Source organism: Manihot esculenta, chromosome 11, assembly GCF_001659605.2.
Source record: "Manihot esculenta cultivar AM560-2 chromosome 11, M.esculenta_v8, whole genome shotgun sequence".
NCBI lineage: Eukaryota > Viridiplantae > Streptophyta > Magnoliopsida > Malpighiales > Euphorbiaceae > Manihot > Manihot esculenta.
Genome location: NC_035171.2, coordinates 31,040,214 through 31,063,403, shown reverse-complemented (window position 1 = coordinate 31,063,403; position 23,190 = coordinate 31,040,214). Strand labels below are relative to the sequence as shown.

At 30.2% G+C, this 23,190-nt stretch overlaps 2 protein-coding genes across 3 annotated transcripts; one reads left to right on the top strand and one right to left on the bottom strand.

Annotated features, from left to right (window-relative positions):
- The first annotated feature begins 5,428 nt into the window (after positions 1-5,428).
- On the top strand, positions 5,429-8,788 carry LOC110625758 (CASP-like protein 5A2). Its single transcript, XM_021771382.2, has 4 exons — positions 5,429-5,617; positions 5,915-6,206; positions 7,273-7,405; positions 8,308-8,788. The coding sequence occupies exons 2-4, from the start codon at positions 5,986-5,988 to the stop codon at positions 8,497-8,499; spliced, it is 546 nt and encodes a 181-aa protein (XP_021627074.1). The 5' UTR covers positions 5,429-5,617; positions 5,915-5,985; the 3' UTR covers positions 8,500-8,788.
- Positions 8,789-11,871: 3,083 nt separating this feature from the next.
- On the bottom strand, positions 11,872-19,399 carry LOC110626626 (homeobox-leucine zipper protein REVOLUTA). Of its 2 annotated transcripts, XM_021772651.2 has the most exons (18): positions 18,290-19,390; positions 17,627-17,786; positions 17,156-17,238; positions 16,981-17,071; positions 16,787-16,882; positions 16,562-16,675; positions 16,393-16,476; positions 16,092-16,247; positions 15,946-16,020; positions 15,349-15,455; positions 14,986-15,169; positions 14,564-14,752; positions 14,392-14,472; positions 13,857-13,991; positions 13,240-13,574; positions 12,941-13,046; positions 12,644-12,793; positions 11,872-12,337 (listed from the first exon to the last, which is right to left on the bottom strand). In XM_021772651.2, exons 1-18 carry the CDS (start codon positions 18,520-18,522, stop codon positions 12,188-12,190), a joined length of 2,529 nt encoding a protein of 842 aa, XP_021628343.1. In that variant the 5' UTR covers positions 18,523-19,390; the 3' UTR covers positions 11,872-12,187. The 2 variants fall into 2 exon arrangements, with proteins under 2 accessions (XP_021628343.1, XP_043817777.1); XM_043961842.1 differs by lacking the exons at positions 11,872-12,337; positions 12,644-12,793; positions 12,941-13,046; positions 13,240-13,574 and adding an exon at positions 13,603-13,681 and having other exon boundaries at positions 18,290-19,399.
- Positions 19,400-23,190: the final 3,791 nt, after the last annotated feature.

Genomic DNA, 23,190 nt, shown 5'->3' with positions numbered 1-23,190 from the left:
ATATCTATGTTTATTACCTAATATAAATGAAAATTATGCCTGTTAATCACAATTTGAATTTTACAGTTATTTTGTTTAAAATAAGGTAAATTTATTTTATTAGCGAAATTTTAACTTTCAATTGAATATTTTGATTCACATATTGTTTTCAAAAAGTTATAATTATTATGTATAAAATAATCATTTCATAAAAAGCATATTTTATTAGAAAGTTAATTATTTATAAAAAAATTAAAATTACGGAAAAACTATGCATTCATTAGACTATAGCTCTCATGCATGCCATAAGAAAATTAATTTACCATCCATCATTGACACATATTATTTCAAAGGTGAGTCAACTTAATCTAATGGCCAACTGTTATTCTCAAATGGTTTCAACAATTAATTATGTGGTTTCTATTAAACTTATGGTCATAAATTGTTTATTTGTCAAAATCTTACACCCTTAATCCAACAAGACAAAACTTGTTCCACATATTTAACGTTTACTAATTATAATAATTAATAAACATAAAAAAATTAAATGATATTTCAGATATAATTAAAAATATTAATTTTTTTAATTTCAGCTTACTACTTAAAATTAAATTATATTTATATCATATTAATTTATTAATAAATAAAACACTCTTAACGTACTTTATTATAAAATATAAATATAAAACATTAAGTAAACCAAACTAAAAAATAATATTATATTTGGTAGAAAATATTTTGAGAGTTTGAAAAGTTATTGAAAAGTCAATATTTATATATAATATATATAAGTGTAAATAAAAGGAGAAAATAATTGAAATTTCATAGTTTTTGTAATTATAATTTATTTTTTTATTTGATTGATTAGAAAATAATGTAGATATTTATTATTGTTTAAAAATATTGAATATGATTGGTTAAATAAATTTCTATTTAAGTAGTTAAAGAAATAGATTTATATTTAAATTTAAATTAACTAAATAATTATTTTAAGTATTTAAATTCTATGTTAATTTAATTTTTATTATAATAAATTTGTAATTTTTTAAAATAATTTATTTTGAAAAGAAATATTATTTTAATGATAATATTTGAATGACATCGCTAATAATAGAGTTAAGTGATAATGTATTAATTGCAAATATGCATATGTTAATTGCTAATAATTTTTAGGAATATAACTCGTCACTATTATGAATAATTAACTTAATAAAAAAACATATATTAATAAAGAAAATATATGAATAATTTTTTTATTTAAAATTCTATTAAAAACAGCATTTAAATTAATTTTGCAAACATATCACAAACAAATTTAAAAATTTTGTTAATAATATTAATGTCAAATTAATTAAATATTTTATTATTTAAAAATTTTATAAGTTAATAGGTCATATAATTATTTATAAATTTTGTCTAAAAAATAAATTTCTTCATATTTTTAAATTTATGGACAAATCTTCGTAATTTTAAACAATATAATTAACATGCATATCCAGACAAATAGATTTATTATAAAAATATCATAAAAACAATTAAAAGAATATATAAAATTAAATGAATATTATATAGTTTTATATTAAAATTCAAGAAAAGTTTTTATATTAAAACTCAAGAAAAGCGTTTATTAATCAGTGAAAAATTTATCGTCCTTAAATATTAAAAATGGATAGTTTTAAAATTATTAACAACTATTTCATTCCATCATTAAGTCATCATTAAAAAAAATTATGAGAATATTATTAATCATTAATATTAATTATAATAATATTATAATCAATAATTAAAATTATAATATTATTTTTTGATATCAACAATAACTCTGTACATATTATTTTTTATAAAATAAAAAAATTTAATTTATACTAATTATGAATTTATTCGATTTATAAATTATCTTACTTGTTAATTTATAATAGGTCTATGTGATATTTTATTTTTTTATACGAAATTAAAAAAAATATATTTATACTTTAATAATAAATACTCTCACTTTTAATAAAAACATTTTATGATGATGGTTACAGTTTAATATAATAACGGTAAATTATATTATTGATTGTTATATATATTTATTAAAAATAAATTAAACTAGTTGTTATTTTTTATCGTTAAAAACTATATTTATTATAGTGTAATAATAGATCACATTTTTTTTTATTTTTTAAGTAACTCAATAAATTTATAATATAATATTATATATATATATATATATAAGAAATTATAAATATGCATAACATGTAAAAATAAAAATAAGAGAGAATATCTATCACCCACTTAAATTATTTATAAGATGTGAGATTTTATAAAATCGATCAATTATTAAAATAAGCAGGTCTAAAAATTATTTTCTCCTAATTATGTGAAAATTTTTCAACTTAATAATAAATTTATTGAATTATAAATTTACAATAATTATATATAAATTTTATTAATTTAAATGTTCGATTTTAAAAATATATAAATAAATTCATTAATTATTTAAAAATTTAGATACTAAAATATAATTTATTGTTATTAATGTTACAATTTGATTTATTTTTTTAAAAAATTTTACTTTTTTAAAATTGAATCCAACTAAATAGATAAAATATTAAACTTTTTTTGAAATGAATAAAATATTTAAAAATTTAAAATTAAATCAAACTAATTTTTTAAAATAATAAAACTAAATTTCAAAATTAAATTAATTCAATAGACTTTTCGATTAAAACCAATATCGCTTAGCCTAGTTGCAATTCTAAGGAGCTCACGAGTTTCATCTTAAAAAAACAATAATGAGAGTGGATTCACCTCGCAGCCGCTTTCCAGGCTCTGTTTATCTGCACAAAAAATTTGTATTTGTAAAATATTTTTTATAAAAAAATATTTTTTTAATTTTAGTTTAAAAAATAAAATTATTAATAAAATTTTATATAAAGATTTTAATAAGAATTTTAGTGTAAAAGAATTATTTTTTTAAATAAATATTTTTATCAAAAAAATATTTTTCGTTGAATAAATTTTTGAATATTTTAAATGTCAAAAAATATAAAAAATATTTTCTCTAAAATAAATAGAGCCTTAAATAATATTAAGAATATTATATATGAATGATAAAAAAAAGCCTAAATATATATTTAGCCTATATTTATTTGTAAAAAATAATTTATATTTTGAAAATATTAATATTTTTTTAATTATTTTTTGTAAAAAATAATTTTCAATGAAATGTATTATTTAATTTTAATTTAAAAAAATAAAATTTATTAAAAAATTTATGTGTAAAGAGTTTAATAAAAATATCAAGATGCGAAAGATAATTTTCTGTTTTTGAAAAAGAAAATAATTTTTCTTAAAATATCTTATGTTTTTCTTTGGGTAAAAAAATATATTTAATTGATTAAATTTTTTAAATTTTTTAAATATCATAAAATATAAAAAATATTTTTGTAAAACAAATGAATCCTTAGTATCACTAAATTTTATTTAAAAAAATCTCATAACATGTTAAACTTTAAAAATGTTGCATAACAAAATTATATAAAAGTAATAATTATAATTATAATATAATATAGACTATAAACATGCCAATATATGTTTATCATCTTAATTGTCATTTAAATTCATTAGTAATAATTAACAAACTAATAATAATCATATAAACATATTAGGTGTAGTCAATCTGTGGCTGTGATCGACTCATTAATTAGAGTCCAACTATTAATATGATTTGCCACAGGGGTATTTGAGAGATTTTGAATTATAAAATCAACTACTTAAAAATATTTTTGAAACTTACAAATTCGAATTAATTAGTAATTTTGAATATAGAATGGTTTAATTAAAAAAAAAAAAAACTTGGTGATTAATAAGAAAATCTCTATTCAAATAATTTAGACGGGAAAGTTGAGACCGTAGGAAAAAGTGAGAAATTCAAATGTGCTCAATAATGATGGTGGTGACACCATGTCCATACGTGGTAACATTGTCATCATAAATGGGTCCCACGTGAGATACCTCTGTTGCACTTTTCTTTTTTCTCCGTCCAAACAATGAGGTTTGTCTGTGACGTAAAGCTTTTTTATTAGTAACCTTAGTTGCAAAACTTCGTCGATCGGAGGGATATCTTTTACCATTAGTCAACGCATTAACACGTGTACGTCGATAGAATAATGAAGTTTTTGGCAGTGATAAAAGTCTCGTGACGATAGTTCAACTCAATCGAAAATTATTTCCCGATAACGCCACTCGTCTGTTATGGTTCTCACGTGCGCACACGAGCCCCTTTCCTTCCCTGGACGGACTTTTTATTTGAAAAGTTGGAGAGGGAACGCTTGGCAGTGCGCAGTGGGCACCATCTTCTTTTATCAACAATAATAATTTTTTTATATGAAATAGAATAAGTCCAAATGCAAATCTATATACAAACTCGATGATTAAACCCATAAAAAAAAGTCCTAGTTGATTGCTAACTCAGAGAACCAAGCTTTGATGTCAGAGAGAAATCTTCACATCATTGTTGCCAACACTACTGCTATTAAGACCAAGTACATCATTCCTCAAATAGCCACAAACTTCTCCATTAGAGTCAGGCAAAGCCAAAAGCTTGCTAGAACTAGAAGTGTCAAGTTCAACAACACAAACAAATTAGGAAGAAGCACAAACAAGCATGAATTGAAGTTAAAGAGGAAGGAAAACAGAAATATAGTTTTTCAATCTCGTATAGCAAAAAATGGCGCCGCCGAAGATGTCATGTCTTCGCTGTGTCTTCCTCCAAAAGTCGCTTCATTTGTGGTAAAATCCAAACAAACAGTACTAATATCAGTTTTCTAAAGAAATTATTCATATACTCTCAGATTTGACACATATATATATTTTAAAACATTTGATATTTTATTATTTAATTCAAATATTTTAAAATAATACAATTTCACTCTAAATTTTTAAATTTATTGTCCTTTATTTTTTATTTTCTAAAATTCAATTATTTTTTCATGGGTTATGGGTAAGAGGCCACAATTTCTGCTTATTTTATTTTCACTAACTCCAATAAAAATTCTTTTTTTTCACCTTTCAACAATTATTTATTCAGATAAATTCACTATTTTTATTATAAAATATATTTTAATATCATTAAAAATAAAAATTATAATATCGTTATTTATAGTATTTTACTGACTTGCCCTTGAATATAAAAATATAAAGACTATATTGAGAGTGTAATTAAAATTTAAAATATCGATTATAAAATTAAAAGTTTTGATTTATAATTAAATATAAAAGTTAAATTTTTAATGTTTAATTAAATTAATTATTTTAAAAATTAATTATAATTATAATAAATTTAAACAGTGACACTTTATTATTTAAAATTGAAAATTTTAGCTGTAATTGGGATTAAAAGGGAAAGTTTTGGTTTTTTATATCTGCTTACCTGCTAATATAATAATAAATTGAGAGTAGTGTTAATTGACTGTTCTTTTCAATCTATTGTTGCTTGCATTTGCCTTTGTCTTCTGTCTTGATATCGGGTAGAAAAAAGAACGGAGGAGGAGACAATCGTGAGCAGAGTTTGTAGATCCATCGAGATCTGCTCTACCAGAATCGCCCGCCGAAATTTAGAGCGCTCTATTTTTGTCACATGCTTCTTTCTAAGGTACGATTACTTTTAGATCTTGGATTCTGTTTGTTTGCGGAGAAACAAAAGGAGAAGGAAACTGAATTATTATTGTTATTATTTTTAATGACAGCAAAAAAAGCTTCTGTTATCTGATTGTAATTGATAAGATAGTGAAGAATTTTCACCTTTTTTATTTACATTTCTTTATAATGAAAATTTCTTACAGTTTCTTAAACCATTTGCTTCTGAGATGATAACCTTTAAGATTCCATTCATGATTATCTGTAAGAATTGAACTTTTCTTTTAAATTAATTGATTTTTTATCTATGCAGTGGAATTATTCAAATAATTAATGTAAAAGAAGAGAAAACAATGAATTAAAGAGTGCGCGTGGAGTGGAGAGATGAATGTGAGCCATGCGTCTGTTCACCCGGTTGAAGATCCTCCGACGACGGGCGGCGGAAATAATAACAACAACGGGCCGAGAGTTAGGATGAAGGATGTACAAGGAATGCCTGGCACGAAAGGGGGCCTCGCATTGCGTGTCTCTCAGTTTTTCTTTGCGGCTGCGGCACTTGCTGTTATGAGCACCACCAGTGACTTCCCTTCTGTCACTGCTTTCTGGTAAACACTCACTGTGCTTCATCAGTTTTACTTGTGTTTTTAGTTATTTGGAGTTTAACTCCTGTTAGTCGCGTGTGATATGAATTTGCAGTGTTGGTATTTCCAGAGAGTTTTGGTTTAGAAATTAGGAAATTACAAGTGGGATTTATACCCTGGATGAATTATATTGGAAATTTACTAAAATACTGGTAGCTTGGACTAGTTTATAAGTTGGAATTCTGCTAAAAGTAGGGAAGATTGGAGAAACAGTTAATGCCGTAGCATAAGTAATCTATGTCTTGGATATGAACTGGCTTTTTTTTTTTTCTGGGCAGACTTGGAATTCCAGGGATATAACTTGGTTTACTGTTGTACTTAAGTTTATATGGACAAATATTCTTAGCTTTGGGCTTAGTATCCCTGAGATTAAGGATGAACATCTACATGTTCTTAATATGGCTCTTTTGTTTCTATAGGTCTGGATGAGGTTTTTAAGATTCTCACTTTTATAAGATGTTATGGTTTTATTTTCTTTAGCATTTTTTTATTCTTATGCAGAAGAGGGACATAAAATAGCACTTAAATTCCTATAATTGCACCCTGAAAAGATCAAGTAAATTTAGTGCTTGAATGTTACAAATGAATGGAGTACTGAGTGTTGGCAAAGTTATGTTTATTATGTGATGTTAATAGTATGTAAAATTGGATCTCCCATCCTAGCCTCTTTTCACAACATTTGTGAAGACAACAAATCAAATTTCTTGATGATATTTTTTGTTGAAATGTTTTTGATCCTAGAAAGTGATGGGAAGTGTTGATGAACAAGTTGCTTTTGGTCAACAGTGGAAGGATTTGTGCTCACTTGTTGCCTCTATGCCCAAACAATTGCTTCCCAATGTCCATTCTCACTGAATGTGATGTCCAATATGTTTTATATCTGCATTTGATATAATTAACTATTGATGAGCCATTTATTTTAGATAGCCAAAGGAACAGCTTGATCTTTTGTATGCTTTTATATCTTTAAATGTGATTGTCACCCTTCTGATATCATCAAAACTTTTCTGATGTATATATGCTATATCAGCTATCTTGTTGCTGCTGCTGGTTTGCAATGTTTGTGGAGCCTTATGTTAGCTATTGTGGACATATATGCCCTCTTGGTGATGCGCTCCCTGCAAAACTATCAAGTTGTCAGCTTGTTTGCTGTTGGTGATGGGGTAAGATAACATGCTGAATATGAACAGTAGGACCTTTTATCTTTTACACATGCTGCTGCTCATCTCAATGTTGTATATAAATCCTTAAATCATTTTTCTCCTGGCTTGTATTTGGTCATGGGCCATTCACAAATATATTGCATCGAAATAGTTAAGGAGCTTTAAACTGCTTGTTTCTGCTCATGAAAATCCTTCCCAGCAAGTTTCTTCAATTTTTCCAATCAATACAGAATGCGCTATCCTGCTATCCTCTCTCTCTCTTCATTTATGGTTTCCAGACTCATATGTATTAGACATGTTCAGCAAATTATGTCTCTCATACTTGTCTGGAATGAAGTCTAAAATCTAAACCGACTCTGACTAATATTCGTGATTGCTACCTTTGAGCATGGCAAGGAATAGGCTGTGATACCATCTTCCACAGGTGCAACTGCTCTAAATATAATCAGCATGGTGCTTGTGTGAATTTTGGGATATTTGTTATTTTACTTCTAAGAGACCTAGAACTTGTTCATCGTAAATCATGCATTATCATGGCCTTCTGAATACTAATTGCTTGAATTTAGAAGGCACATAATAAGATGAAGCAAAATTTTCATTGTGTTCCCCGTACTGGATGTATCTGCATTGTATTTCAATTATTCCTGTGAAAGAACTGGCATGATCAGATAAATTGATCAGAATAATTTGGTCATGTTTGTCATATTGAATTCGAGAATAAGAATGAAGCTAAATAATTGTTGCTAAAAGTTGAACCATGACGAATTTTCACATCATCTGTGCAGTTTGCTGCCTTTACTTCTGTAAATGGGTTAACTTGTCTAACTTATTAGTTTAGTTATCTCAATGAAGGTTTATTTTCCCTGTTGTTGGGGCTCAATGACATGATCGTTTCTATGCAGATCACATCCACTCTTACATTTGCTGCAGCTTGTGCTTCTGCTGGCATCACAGTCCTTATTGATAACGATCTTAACAGCTGTTCTGAGAATCACTGTTTGCAGTTTGAAACAGCTACAGCCATGGCTTTCATTAGCTGGTTCACTGCATTACCTTCTTTTCTCCTGAATTTTTGGTCGCTGGCATCCCGATGACAAAAGAGAATAACTGAAAAACGAGAAAAAGGGAAGAATGATGATACTGGCCATTTTTGTTAAGACGAACTGAAATACATGGTCTTGTGTAATCTTCATAATTGTTGTACACTCCAATTCCCAAAGCTTGAATTCACTTCTGATCCCTCCTGAATGTTCTGTAAATCAGGATGCAATGTAAATATTCCATTGTCTATTACCAAGGAAATGAATTTGATTGAACCACTATGGTGTGTATGTTCAATTTGGAATATCTGAATATGAAACCGTGTGATGTTTGAAGAGTGTTTCAGGGTTGCATTATTTTCTCTCTTATGTGATAATCTACAATTTTTCTGTGATTGTACTGGGCACTATCTCTTTTTATTTTTATTTTTTCTTAAAGTACTTGGCTGTATCTGAGAAAGGATATGCTCGAGACATCAGCCTCAGAATGTTGCCCAGAAAGGCCGAAATTGAAGGGACTAGGTGCCGCTGGTGGCTTTTTCTCCGGCGAGCAAGCTTGGGCTGTTGCTGCTTTTAATTTTAATTTTTTGTAATTTATAGAGTGGAGGAGAACCGTGTCTTTGAAGATGTACTAGGGCTGCAGGTAATTGCATGTCATTTGTGGAGAGAAGTTGTACACTGCTTTGCGTGCGTGTCTAATTTGCACTGTCAAAAGCATGAAAACGCCGAAAGAGTTTTGTCCTAAGGCGAAATCTTTTCTGAGACTGTAAAGACGGCACCGGTCACCCAGAAACGGTTTATCCATAAATTGGATAATTTTAATTCTTAGGTGATGCATCTTTCTCTACATCTTTACGAGAGATCAAGCATTATATTCATGTAATATTGTAATATGAGTATTTTATTATGTCCTTGGCCAAAAATAAAAGAAATATATATATATATATATATATAATTTGGCCATCTGATTTTTATACAAAAATTCTGTTGGAACTTTTAACTTCTTGTTATTAAAATTTGACATGACTATCTAAACTTTATATTTTATAAAATTTAAAGATTTAGTTATTATATTTTATAAAATTTTAGAGTCAAATAGTTACATTTATTTATAAAAGTTGAAGTGTTAAAAATTAATAATGACAAAGTTAACGGGTCAACAGAAATTTTGTGTAGATGTCGGGCACAAGTAATATATTTAGTTTTTCTATCTATAAACTTAAAAACATGCAATACAATTAGACAGATTATAAGATTAAACATGTGCAAACATAATTAATTAGTTAATATTCTTTTCTTAATCACACTTTTTTTTTCTGGAGAAGTTTGACACCTAACGGATTTTTCCAGCACGAGAATCGCATTTGGAGAAGTAACACAGAAGAAAGAAATAGTGGTGGTCGGCGAATAACGTCTTTGTCTCTTTGTATTATGTTTTTTTTATTAGCAAAGTAATACTTCCAATAATGTTCGTTACTAGCGGTTATGATCTGAAGCCGACCTAAGCTTGATTCACGTAAGATCTGCCTCCTATATATATATATATGCATGTTAATCTAAGCAAACCTGTTAGATATTTCTTGGAGATCTTACCAAGAAAGAAAGATGTCTAGGGAAGATGATGATAATGCTAGACTTTGCAGCTGCTTCAAGAAGTATGATGAAATTGTCAAACAGGTTTACTTGTGTTTTCTTTTCTTTGCTTTTCTTGGGAATTTTTCTTCGTGTTGAAATTGATCAAGTTCAATTTCCTTCAACAGGTGCTAATGCTTGATGAGCTTACAGACTCGGTGGACTCTAGATCTAGATTGCAAAAGAGGAAAAGTGTATTTTACTCCATAACCTTTTCTTTAAATATAATATAAATCTTGCGATGATAATTTAGGTTTCATTATTAGTCATCAATGAAATTAATTTTAAATAAATAATGGGTTTTGTTGGGTTGTTTCACAATCACACATGCCTGAATGATGAGTGATATGAACTTTGAGCCAGGTGTTTGAAAAATATCCACAACCATAATCAACATTATCGTGCTAATTCGCTTATCAGGAGCTTAATCGTTAATTATGTTACTTTAATTTTTTGATATATATTTTTTTTTATCAAATTTTGATCCGATTAGAAAAATTCTAAATTGCAATCTAAATTGAATAAAAAAATTATAATTTTTTTCTAATTTTGAGAGTTATGGAAAGTTATATTATATTTTTTTAAATAATAATAAAGTTTTAGTTTTATCGTGTAAGTAATTTTTTTTCTTCTCATTTGATAATCATGCTAAAAGATTTGTTTGAGTGTAATTAACTTCTCTTGTTTTTTTTTATGTTAAAATTCGTTTAGAATTACAAATAACGGAAGCAATGAAATTTATATTGAAGGTAAATTTATCAAATTTTAATAATGAAGAAATAAATGAAAAAGAGAATTACATTTGGGTTGCAGAAGAAGAACCGTAGAGGAAACAGCAATGGCGGTAATGGTTCTGTAGTGGACGACGAAAGCTTTGATGAAGTGATTGTGCAGACTATAACAAGATTTCTTCATGATCTGAACACAACCACAGTTGATCGTACTCCCAATCCATCTGCTGGAAAATGATTTAGACGAGCTTGATATTTCAATTGCACCTTCTGTAAAATAGTTAGAGACTTGTTGTAGACAAGCTAATTTCAATAAATAATCCCTTTTATACAAAATTTGTTTATATTATAAAATGTTTATATTTCTTATTATTATATATCTTAAATTGGTATATCGCCTGCCCAAATTAACTACACTGATGAATTAGGCAGCAACACAGAGAACCATCCTTTTCAAGGGAACAGTGAAAGACTAGAGATTAAATGAATGAATACAAATTACAGAGACCACCACATTTATTGACAAGATTGGGAGCACACATTTCAGACACAATTGATTGTCTCCCTAGAGAATGCACACCTCACCAACCCTACAAGTCAAAGGATCCCAGTAAATGCTCATAAAAAAAGTCAAATACCTACATTTAATGTTATCTTTATCTTGATGGGTACGTAAGAACTAATAACAAAAATGAAGAAGAAACTTGCAGGCACACTAATTAACCAACAGAGTTACTGTGCCGAAAAGTTTCAGCCCCTCTTCAATACAAATCTTGGTGGCTAGGAAAAATCCTTGCAATTACGTAATATGAAAACAATGGGGCAATATTTACTCACAATCATAATATTAATATTAGATAAAGAGATAAATTCGACCGTAAAATTTACATCTATAGATAAGACAGATAAAATTTCACTATAAATGAAAAACATATGATACAATCTTTTAGAGTTCTAACCCCAACGTATCCTCCCGAAATCTCACATAACAGAGAGTTTAGATAGAAGCACCGAACATTTTTCGAGTCTGAGTCACAAAAATATAACCAAAATCCAAGCCACATAATTAACAGTAATAAATAGCATTGAAGATTAAATAAAGCTCTAATCCCTTGTTTGACAGCAACTGCTGGACTGAATGGTAAGAAATGAACATCAGAATTCATCTTTCCTCAGTTTCTCTCACAAAAGTGCAAGAAAATTTCACACTGTCTATGTACAAAGACAAGGCATAAATAAAAATCAATTAAATTAATATAACGCAAACCTGGGGGTTTTTAATATTACAAAACTTTTTTTTTTCATCTTCAAAATTCTCCTCCATTTTCTTTTTATATTCAACCTGGGAAGCAAGAGGACATCAGATGAATGAATTATCATCACACAAAAGACCAGTTTACAAATGAGAAGGCAAGGCAATGGACACTGTTCTCATCTGCAGCAAGTACTTTCCATGCAACAGCTTGCTCATACGAAACATGTCGTCCCATTGTCGACATACAGATTCCACCCGGCAAGTGCGCGAATCCCTGAAAGCAAGTATAAACTTGACCAGTTAGCGAGTTTCTATCAACTAATAATGCACAAGATACCTCTTAATTCTTTAAATGAAATTTCAAACACCCATCAGAAAGCAAAAAGCTGATGTGAACATTTTTGGCTGCAAGAGCACCAAATGTTTTTGAGTCATCATTTTGTTATAATGCAGATAGAAATTCAGTTAAGCTCCTGATGGGTTGGATACGGTCAAAGGAATGCAGGCCACAAGTTAGCTATGTCTCAGACATGCGCACTCTTCAGCAGAAGAAATAAATAATATTTCTACGTAAAGTTACCTGTTGCATTAACTTTGCGAAGTCTGCACACAGTGCCTTGCGTCCAGATTCATCAAATATTTTATCCAATGTGATATCTTGAAGAGCCACCAAAGTTGTCTCAAGCATGTCGAGGCCCGCTTGATTGGCGAAGATGAAAACTGGAAGCGACTACAAAACCACCAGAAAGGTCGAATTTCTAAGATTATGCAGTTTGAGTAATATACTCAATAGTCATATTGTAGCAACGCAATTGTAAGCAGCCGTAGCAACATCCATGATGCATACAATGTTTTCTATAATAAAATGTAACTGTACCTTCAAAGAACAGCATAAGATGGCATCCTGATGATGCCATAGATGTTTCAACACTGAATCTCCCCCAAGAGAATCAGATCTCAGCAATTCTGCCCCTAAATAGTAACTGATAAAAGAAGAAAAAATTAGAATACTTTATCAACCTCCATATATCAGAGCAGATGCAGACTTTGATAACTCGAGAAAATAGAAGCATGATCTATGCACATAATTAAGCAGGAGACAGAAGAAAACTTATGTTTGCATTAGCAATCTTATAATTACTAAATCATGCATCAAAAGATTCCAGCAGAACTTGCCTATAACTTTGGCAGATCCAGTGAGCTAAGGTAAGAGCTTCAGGAGAGCCAGGAGATAACTTTGGTCCCACAGCCGGGCTTAATTCTGATGGAGATATAGCCATGGCAACCCTCTGGACAGCGGAAATCACACTACGAACATATTGACGAGCCATGGTGGAAACATTGTCCTGTAAATTGCTCTCAAAAGGGAACTGGAAGGCAATAGTCAAGACTGATCGTGTACTATGAGATGATGACGCATCTCCAGCAACATGATTTGTTGCAGGACCCACTTCCAGACTAGATGTGAGATCCAAGGTGCGAGATGCATTCACTGCATCTGGAGCATCCTTCTGTACAGTTGCATTATTAGTATACTTGATAAACACAACGTAAGCCCCCACGGCTAAAAAAATCTACTATGAGCCTCATTGTGCTTCAATTCCCAAGTATCAGATGACTACAAAGGCAGTTCATCACAAGGAATTCCATATGGTCAAGTACAATTGAAGATTTAAAATTGGGTTTTTACAGATAATCTACAGCCTACTGCTTTGTTAATTCCAACAATCATGAGTGAACAACCATACATGATGTAAGAAAGTAGAGTTAAAGTGAAGTCTAGTTTGACTTACTGTTTTTGAATCCAAAGGAATGACACGGAAACCCGAAGGTAATAGTGGAGCATCATCAGGAAACATTTCATCAATTGGAGCAAAAACAAGTTCTGAGCAGGCACCAACAGCATTTTCATCAATTCCACTGCATATCTGCCCAACAAAATAAACAAAGGCCATTATAGGGACATGCATATGGTTAAAGAAAGCAACTAGGCCTCTTAAAGCCAACTAAAACAGCTTGGCATCTAGTCTCCCCAGGAATTTCCCAAAGTTTGTTCAATGGTAGTGAGGAAATGTATTCAACTAAACTTTAACAATAATCCTAAGGTAATAAATCTGACCTGGACCCCTCAACCAGGCTTTGTCATTGTGAAATAAGAGTGTCCGAGTGAAAATGTTAGAGAAGTTGTGATATGAGAATATTGAGCCCAACCCATCTATACTCAAATTGCAATTGTGTGAACCCCCAAACTCAAGTAAACTAAACAAAATCTTGTTAATAGTTACACTTAACAAATAAATAATGCCTATGCGATGCTAAAAATAGTACCTGTAACAGATGAATATCCCTTGAAACAAAAGCATCTTCTTGTACAAGAGAATGGCCTTCCAGTCGAATAACTTCAAGTAACTGGAATAAGAGGTTCAGTTAAGAATTACACATATAAACACATAATTGATTACAAATGTTACATTGAAAGATCTAATGTAAGAAAACCTACTTCTTCATGTTCAATTGTATGGCCAAGTGGCATAATGATTTGGCTTCCAGTGAATCTCGCAGGCCTCATTCCTGGAAATGCATATGAACCAGCCTTCAATGATGCAGCAGAATAGGCATCAACATTAAAATCAGCCCATTCAGAACGGTGCTCCCTTAGGAAGCGAACCAGGACTGCTGGCGGGACATTCTGGCATGAACAAAAGAACACAAAAATCGCATCAATCCTGAACCTAAGGACAAGCATCATAAATGCTGATTTGTTTAAGCATGACTAATATGAATTCCCATTTTTTTAAGAATATGAATTCCAAGTTTTCAAAGCATGAGCTGCATGAAAAAGCCAGGGGAAAAAAATAAATAAAACAGGCCAAAGATTTCACCTCGTGACCAAAAGGAAATTCATAATGCCGGTTTACTTACTTGCAATAGCATGGAAGCTTTTGCACATAGAACTCCTCCAAGAAATGAAAGGGAATTAGCAGGATTGGAGGTGCTGCTCAAGTTCTTGGTTGAATTAACAGCAATTATAACATCTTCAGCTCCATCACAGCTCATCAGTGACCAGCCATCATCATTAAACCCATTGATAGCATCATTGAATCCTCTGCCAAAAGGTAAGTACAGATAAGAAATGGATGAACACACTGACACAGTGACATTCAAAGTTTTGAACATGCAAGTTTATTACTTGACTGACAGATGCTATGCACATAAATTTGTCTTCAGCAACAGAAGAAAGCTACTGAAATTAAGAAAGAAATTGAGACAAAATCATGCAGCTACCTGCTTAATCTTTGGCTAAAAGTTCTCAAAACGGCTGGTTGCCTGCCTAAACCATACACCACTTCACCACTAGTCTCTTGAGCTATCTGCCTGATATAACGCAGTGCCTTCAGAGAATCAAGCAAATTAGTACCTTCTTCTAGTAATTGGGGAAACAAGGAACGCAGAGAATGTTGTTGAAACTTGTCCAATCCGCTTTCCCCTTTCCCCTTCCGCAGAAAAACAAATGGACTCCAGATAGAAAAATTCTACTTTCATTCAAGACAAGAACAAAGCAGACAAAATAAACCATGTACACAAAAAGGAATTCATGCCTACATTTCAATAAAAGTCATAATTTTTATCTTCCCGAAGGTGGCCGTGCAACTTAACAGTCCAACAAAATGCAACAGAACCTAGTTACTTAGCTAGAAATTCTATAAATCACATAATTTCTTGATCATGGATGATTATCAACTGCTCAACTCAATCATGCTCTATGGACTGGTAACTTCTGAATTTGTTCAAAGGACAGTCAACTATTATGCATGCCTCTTTCCTCTAGCAACCACCTCAGAAAAACAGCCCAACATGTCCAACATGCCAGGCGCAACTCACCGCAATTGTCGTTTTCTGAGCCACCACCTTTGATGATTCATAAAGAGGTCGCAGCACCTCCGGAACACTCCATGGCTGAAAGAATGTCAAGAAAATTAGCTCTCACTTGGATGTTAAATTCAAAAATACTTGTCAAACTATTATACCTCAAGATTTAGGTGATCTACTATGTGGATAATTGACCCCCCACCCTCACATGGCCTTATCAAATAGCCACTGGGAAGCATTTCGGCCCTCACAAACTGAGAAGCAGCTGCTGCATTTGGACCAGCACCGGAACCAGAAAGAGATCGCTCGCAGACCTTAAAAAAATAGAAAACATAGAAATAGATATAAGACATTATGAGGTCTCCACAATTTAAAAGTACAATTAGTCAGCCAATCTGCAAAAGTTCATTATTAATTATCCGTTATGAGTAGAAAAAAGAATATGTATGATGTGCATACCACAAGACTGCCATTCTCTAAGCTTGTAGTGTATCTCAGGGTCCAGAAATCCCGTGCAGGAGCCAGAGTTGTTGGAGCATAAATCTGAAGCAATTTTCACTTTAGCTCCGGAGACAGTAAGAATTCATAAATTGCAAGTAGAAGTCAAGATTTCAATAATGACTTTTACCTGACTGTATACTAGTTCAATTGTTCCACCATTTCCTGCAGGAAACATGGTGAAAACTTCAAGGCTCCGACAATCCCGGAACCAAGATGGACGATCTTTAAGAATCTCAGCAATCTGTCCATTTTTTATGATATTCAGATAGTGAAAAATGCATTGCCAAATAAAGGCTAGCAGAAGCAGAACAAAGATACAATCTTAAAATATTAGAGATATGGAAACACATACCTTAGTAGGTTCTAAGCTTACAAGACCGCAAGCTCGAGCTGCCACCCCACTGCAACTTTGGGAAATGGCAAATATCCCAACCGAATCCGGACCAGGCTTTCAAAAAATAATTCATTATATGCATCAATATCATGAACCATACCTCAAAGAAAATTTATCAATGGAAAAATAAAACATGGAAGAAAGTGAAAAACCTTCATCCCAGGCATCTGGACCCAATCGACAGCAGTTCCTGTAGCCTTTGAAAGGAACTCTGCCAAGGTCTCCTCTGCAATGGAGAGAAGTCTGCCAAACAATATAAATTAATCTTAGTTGCAAACATGCAGAGAGACAAAAATTGATATCATAGCCATGGGTTGGAAATATTACCCAGCAGGGTTACTGGCATCTCTCAGTGAGTGCTGAGGAGTGGTAACTACAGAGTCACAGCTTGCATCAGTTCCTGCTGATGCCTGCAGATATATAAATTTGAAAATTGTCCAAATATTGAAACTAAAGCAAGAAAGAACCAAATTCATGGAGTTCAATAAGCATATTAGGGGGCAACAAAATGGGAAGAAGAGGGAGCAATACAGTAGCATGAGAAAATATAAAAGGCTGTGAGGCATGCATTCATTAGGGGGAACAATATCAAATATGTTAATGAAGTAATTGAAATGCAAATGCTAGAATTTTGGTTTGATGTTAATTGGTACATATAAGACTACCAAACTAGAATGATTTCTAATAATTAGACAGAATAAAGACAATCAAGTTTTTTTTTTCAATTTACATTTTACACCGTACATTCCATGATTAAAGTGGAGATTAAAAGTATAAGAATGTGAAGGACTCACTTACAGTATGCAATTGTTGCCGCATGTAGCCATTCTCACAAACCAGCTGGGACACCTGCTTCTGAAGGCGATCATTTTCCTCCATCAACAGTTTATTCATTGCTGTCAATTTCCTGTTCACGGTTTGGAGTCTTGAAGCTTCTTTTCTTTGCTTCTCTCGACACCTGCCCAGCCAGAAATGATTGATATTAGCTTCCCAAAAAGCCAATTCATCTTCAAAACAAACTTAGCTCCATATCCAATCATAACCATTTTTTACATGCCAACTAAGACTTCTATAAAAAAAATTCCAATTGGAAGAAAATACTCATTCTCGATATCAGTGATCTTAGATCAGAAATCATAGACTTAATGCACTTGATAAAACTAATCTTTTGCCTAAAAGCAACATTAAACTGGCTTCAGAAATGAAACCCAAGTACAGAGGTGACCTATTCTTTCACTGACCTAAAATTCTACAACATGCCAGCTGAAACTAATATTAGCCAATCTATTATCTTAAAAAAACTCAATCTTGGCATCAAAACTTATTACAATCAAAACTTCAAAACTTCAAAGCTTCCATCAATCCAGTACTCTAAAACTTCATAAGAATTCAGTGAAACAAATGCCTAAAAAGCCAAAGAGACGATCGCTTCTTCTTTTATTCTTATATTCTAATCTTTACCTGCGATTTTGAAACCAGACTTTGATCTGCTTGGGCTCGATGTTAGACAAAATGGGGCACTCTCTGATCAACTGTTGCCTTCGCAAAGAGCTCGGTTTAGGGCACTCAGCGTATACTCTTTCAAGGGCTTCCACTTGTTCCGCCGTGTACCTGACATACTTTCCGTTGTCAGTAAGGTGCTTGTTTATGCTTCCACTACTGCTCTCTCTGTGCTGCGCCACCGCCATCGCCATTACCACAGCAGGGAAGGAAGTGAAAGAGAAACCCACTACCTAAATAACCAAACAGCCACCCAGAGAGAGTGAGGATACTTGTTCTAGGATTATCTTCCTCTGTTTTTCGTGGGCTTATGGATAAAGATCCTCTGAGGTCTTAGCAAAGTTGGTTCCTTCAAAGATGTGAGATGGAGAGAGAGAGATGGATAAGTATGATTGGAACTTAACAAATGATCTATGAAACTTAAAAAGCAAAAGGGTGAGGAATGGAGAGGAAGGTAAAAAAGCAAACTCAAGTTGGGTTTTGCAGAGTGAAGGCCAATATATACAAAAACAGAGAATCTGTGTGTATTTTTCGAGAAACCTTCTCTCCCTTATTTGTTCACCAACCTCTCCAAAAACCCAATTCTGCTTTACCCAAAAGAAGGTGAAAAATTAAAGGAAATCTCTAAAAAAATCCAAACTCGGTACCAAATTTCTCTCCTTTTCCTTCTCTCTCTCTTAAAACCAGCGTCTTCTTTTCCTTTGTTTTCTATCCTTTATCTCAAATCTAAACCGAAACAGTTGGTGATCAGATAACCTCTCTCACCCCCGAGTGAGCTTAGAGTTAAGGAAAAGGAAGAGAAACAAAAACCAGGAAGCTCTCTCTCCAGAAAGAGAGCCCAATTGGGGACGACATTAGAGGGAAGCTGCTTGTGGGTAGCTTAAAAAAAGAGAAATGTGAAGAGAGAATGCAACCCTAACCATAACTCTTGATACAGTCCAGAGAAAATTTGGAGAGATTGCAATAGAAATACTATAGAGAGAGAGGGGAAAAGGGGTGTGACAGTGAGTGATCTGCGTCTGAGCTTGAAACAGTGAGGAAGAAAAAAGAGAGAGAGAGATCAGTTTCATTTGCACGCATCCCGACAAACTTACCAGTTTTCTTAATAATTTCGGCGCATTTACATCTTTCTCCCTATAGTTTCTCTCAAATCGCATCTTAGACCCAGATGCGACTCTCTCTTCTAGCCCTCATGTCATCGACCGCTAGTAGTACCCAGTGGTTTTTAAAATATGTGCATATATTTATTATTTTTATAATTATAGTGCATTAGATTTAATTTCAAATTAATATTTAAAAAATAATTTCAAATTAATATTTAAAAAATAATTTCAACTGATTTTTTTTTAATTTCAATTAAAAATGATAAAATTATAGTTATGAAAATTTTGATTAATTGATCTTCCAAAAGCCAGTTCAGAATCAGAATTAGAACTTTGAATGGATCAATCCTTTATGGGTGTTATTAAAATTAAATAAGAATTATAAGTTTGGATGGGTCAAACCTCTTACTGCTGTTATTAAAATTAATTTTGATGGAGTTCTTAATTTCACTAATAAGTCACTCTTAAAGTTTTGAGAGATTTTTGTTATGTGAGGTATAAAGATTTTTTTTATTAATTTTTGTAATTTTTTTACTTTTATAGAATGAACCGACCCTTTCGTCTTTGATCGTATACAAATTTTAATCTTAGGGTGAGATTGTAGATAAGTATTATATTTTGTTTCTTTCTTCTTTTTTGGTTTTGTGAGTATGTTGACTTTATATGTGAAAATTTCATCTAATTACTGCTTTTACTTTTGGTAGTTGTGGTGTGGTTTGGTGTAGGTGAAGGTAACTTTCAAATTAAACCTTTTGAATTCAGAGTTAGGAGTTTAGTTTGGGTGACGGCTTCATAAATTTAGAGATGATTTCAGAAGACATCTCTTTTTTCGAAATTCTCTAATTCAGTCGTTCTTTTCAAATTTAGCCGTATATATTTTTTTTGAAAAGAGAATGAGTAAAATGAGACTGTATAGATAATTTTTCCTTTTCAAGAAATATAATTTATTTATATTTTTTTTTTATGATCTTCAATATATTTTTGATAATCGAATCGAAGATTATTATTATTAAAAATTTCTTAAATTTTTTGTAATTTCAATTTAAGGAGATACACATTTCTTATTTTAAATAAATTACTGATTTATTAATTTTAAAAGTCTTAACAACCCTTAAATTTGTCACGAATTACTTTTAAAAAGTTGTAATTAAAAGAGACTCATTATATGTCATCCAAGCTCTTACAGGACAAGAAAGCTTTCTGCCTATTAGGGGAATTTTTGCATATTATATTCGCCTAGTTGCTGAGTGCCATTGCATTAACCTCGACTATGTCAATAGAAAGAGAAACAAAGTTGTTCATCTTTTAGCTAGGAAATTCTTAGTTAGTAGATGACTCTTTCCTCTATGATCCTTTGACACAACTACAGTTTGTAATTTTTTTCTCTGCCTTTTAAAAGCTAACCAATGCAATTATTATTTTTTTGAAAAAATGCATAAAATTCCTTATTATAAATTTTTATATTTCTATTTCTGTTTATATATATGTTACTAAGCTCCAATTTTAAATTATTTGGCAACTTTAAATTAAAAAAGATCAATTATTTTTATAAAATAATATTAAATAATTCTACATATTATATTTATTTTTATTTTATCTTATTAACATCAACATATTATACTAATTTTTAAAATAATACTGTCTAATATGACCTCAAAATTATTTACATTTTTAGTTCTTTAGCTCAATTTGTTAAAATAAGAACTTATTAAGATTTGCTAGAAATTATAAGGATTCATTTCAGACATTTATTATCAATAAGGATTGGATTTTTTTTACATGTTTACAAGGCTCCTTTTTTTTTTAATTTCTGGGAGAGAAGCAAATCCTCCCTTTTTCCTCGTTTTTTTCTTTAAGCTACTACTCATTCTTAAGATGGGTGTGAGAAGATTGAGACCCACGAAAGGTCCAATCTCGAGATCGGGTGGTCCAGACCGACTTATTGAAGACGTCTTTCAACCCTTGAGTTAAGCTTACGATCATGGGTTGGACTTTATGTCGAGATGGTGAAATCCAGCTATCATCAATATCCATTTATATATTAATAATGTGATAAAAAAATTTATGTATGCATGGATGATCACATATATCTTACTCAAATCTCAATTTAAGTAATAATTATAACATTTAAACTATCACAATTTCAATTAAAAATTAATATAAATTATTTATTCTCGTTATTTTAATATTATCCAAATATATATGTTCAATATACTTTATTAAAAACATTATGACTGGTATTTTTAATAATACACCAGTCCAAAATTGTTTTTTAGAGACATATAATTGGAGATATATAATAAATTTATTACTAATGATTATAATTAAAATTAAAATTTTTTTATCTCTAAATATTATTATATGTGTTGCTAACAATAATTTCTTCAAAACAAAAACTTATTAGTTTCTAAATGTTATATTATTTATTTCTAATAATTAATTTTTTAGATAAATACTAATTAGTGTATATATGTTATATTATTTGTTATTAATAATTAACTTTTTAAAATAAAAACTCATTAGTCTCTAAAATAGTGTATTATTTGTTTCTAGTAACACACTTTAAGGCAAAAATATATTAGTTTCTAAATATTATAGTATTTATTTCTATTTCTTTAAGGTTAATTTTATTTATATATAAAGTTTTAATTTTTTTTTTAATTTCTCAAATAAAAAATTCATCTTGTATCAAAATTTTTTTAACAAAAGTGAATAAATTATATAAGGTATTCAACGTGTATATATTATAAAATGTTAAATAATGAGTGAATTTAAAAAAATAAATAAAAGTGTAATGCAAATATATGTGTATATATTAAATTTAAAAAATATTTTATCAATTAAATAAAATTAATTAGAGTTAAAAATTAAAAGTTATGATCATAATAAATTTTGAAGTCATACAATATATTTTATATTTATATCACAAAATAATTTTCTCTTAAAAAAATTTAAAAATAATATAAAAATATTATTTTAGTGACGAAAATATTGTCAAAGACTCACTATAAATAAACTGAATTTTAATATAAAATTACTGTTATCAGACATATTTTTATTTTGTAAAAGATCGTGGAATTACTGATTTAATTAACTGATAATATCCATTATCGAGCAGACAGTCACATAATTATTAAATTTTTATAAAATATTATTTTTATTTTTATTTTCTCACGATATAAAAGAGAACAATCCTAAAAGTAAAAGTATATTATTTTCTAATATAAGAATTAGAACAACTCGTTACATTCTCTTTTCATCATGCTACTGATTTGAATATCAAACTTACTGTTGTAAGTGCTCATCACCACCTTACACTTTTTCTTTTTTATAGATTCTAATCAATCTCAACTCTATTCCACTTTAATCTTATCATAATCTAATTTCAGTAATATTAATTTTAATTTTTATTATTCTCTATAATAATAAGCAAATTATATCAATGAATTAAAAAAAATAAAGGAAAGATCTCTTAGATTTCCGGATCTATCGTATAAGTTAGTTTTTGTCAATCTCTCACTAAAATAACAAAAAATTAAAATAAAATTTGAAGAAAAAAGACAAATGCTTTTTAAAACATCGAGGTGAATGTTGTTTCTAGAAAGTGTGAAGGAACTCTAGAACTATTGAGGAGTCAAATGGAAGAAAGTGTTTTGCTTTGAAACTTTATGCTTTTAAGCTCTAGAAAAAACACAAAAATAAGCAAATAATTTCTTTTTGTTTTGCATGAAATATGCATTTAATTTTTAAATTATTAGT

Coding starts and splice junctions, on each gene's coding strand:
- LOC110625758 (XM_021771382.2), top strand. CDS start 5,986: ATGAATGTGAGCCATGCGTCTGTTCACCCGGTTGAAGATCCTCCGACG. Junction 6,207..7,272: donor CCTTCTGTCACTGCTTTCTG/GTAAACACTCAC, acceptor ATGCTATATCAG/CTATCTTGTTGCTGCTGCTG. Junction 7,406..8,307: donor TGTTTGCTGTTGGTGATGGG/GTAAGATAACAT, acceptor GTTTCTATGCAG/ATCACATCCACTCTTACATT.
- LOC110626626 (XM_021772651.2), bottom strand. CDS start 18,522: ATGGCGATGGCGGTGGCGCAGCACAGAGAGAGCAGTAGTGGAAGCATA. Junction 13,575..13,856: donor TTCCTTTGGATTCAAAAACA/GTAAGTCAAACT, acceptor GCAACTGTACAG/AAGGATGCTCCAGATGCAGT. Junction 12,338..12,643: donor TCGCAAAGTTAATGCAACAG/GTAACTTTACGT, acceptor ACTTGCTTTCAG/GGATTCGCGCACTTGCCGGG.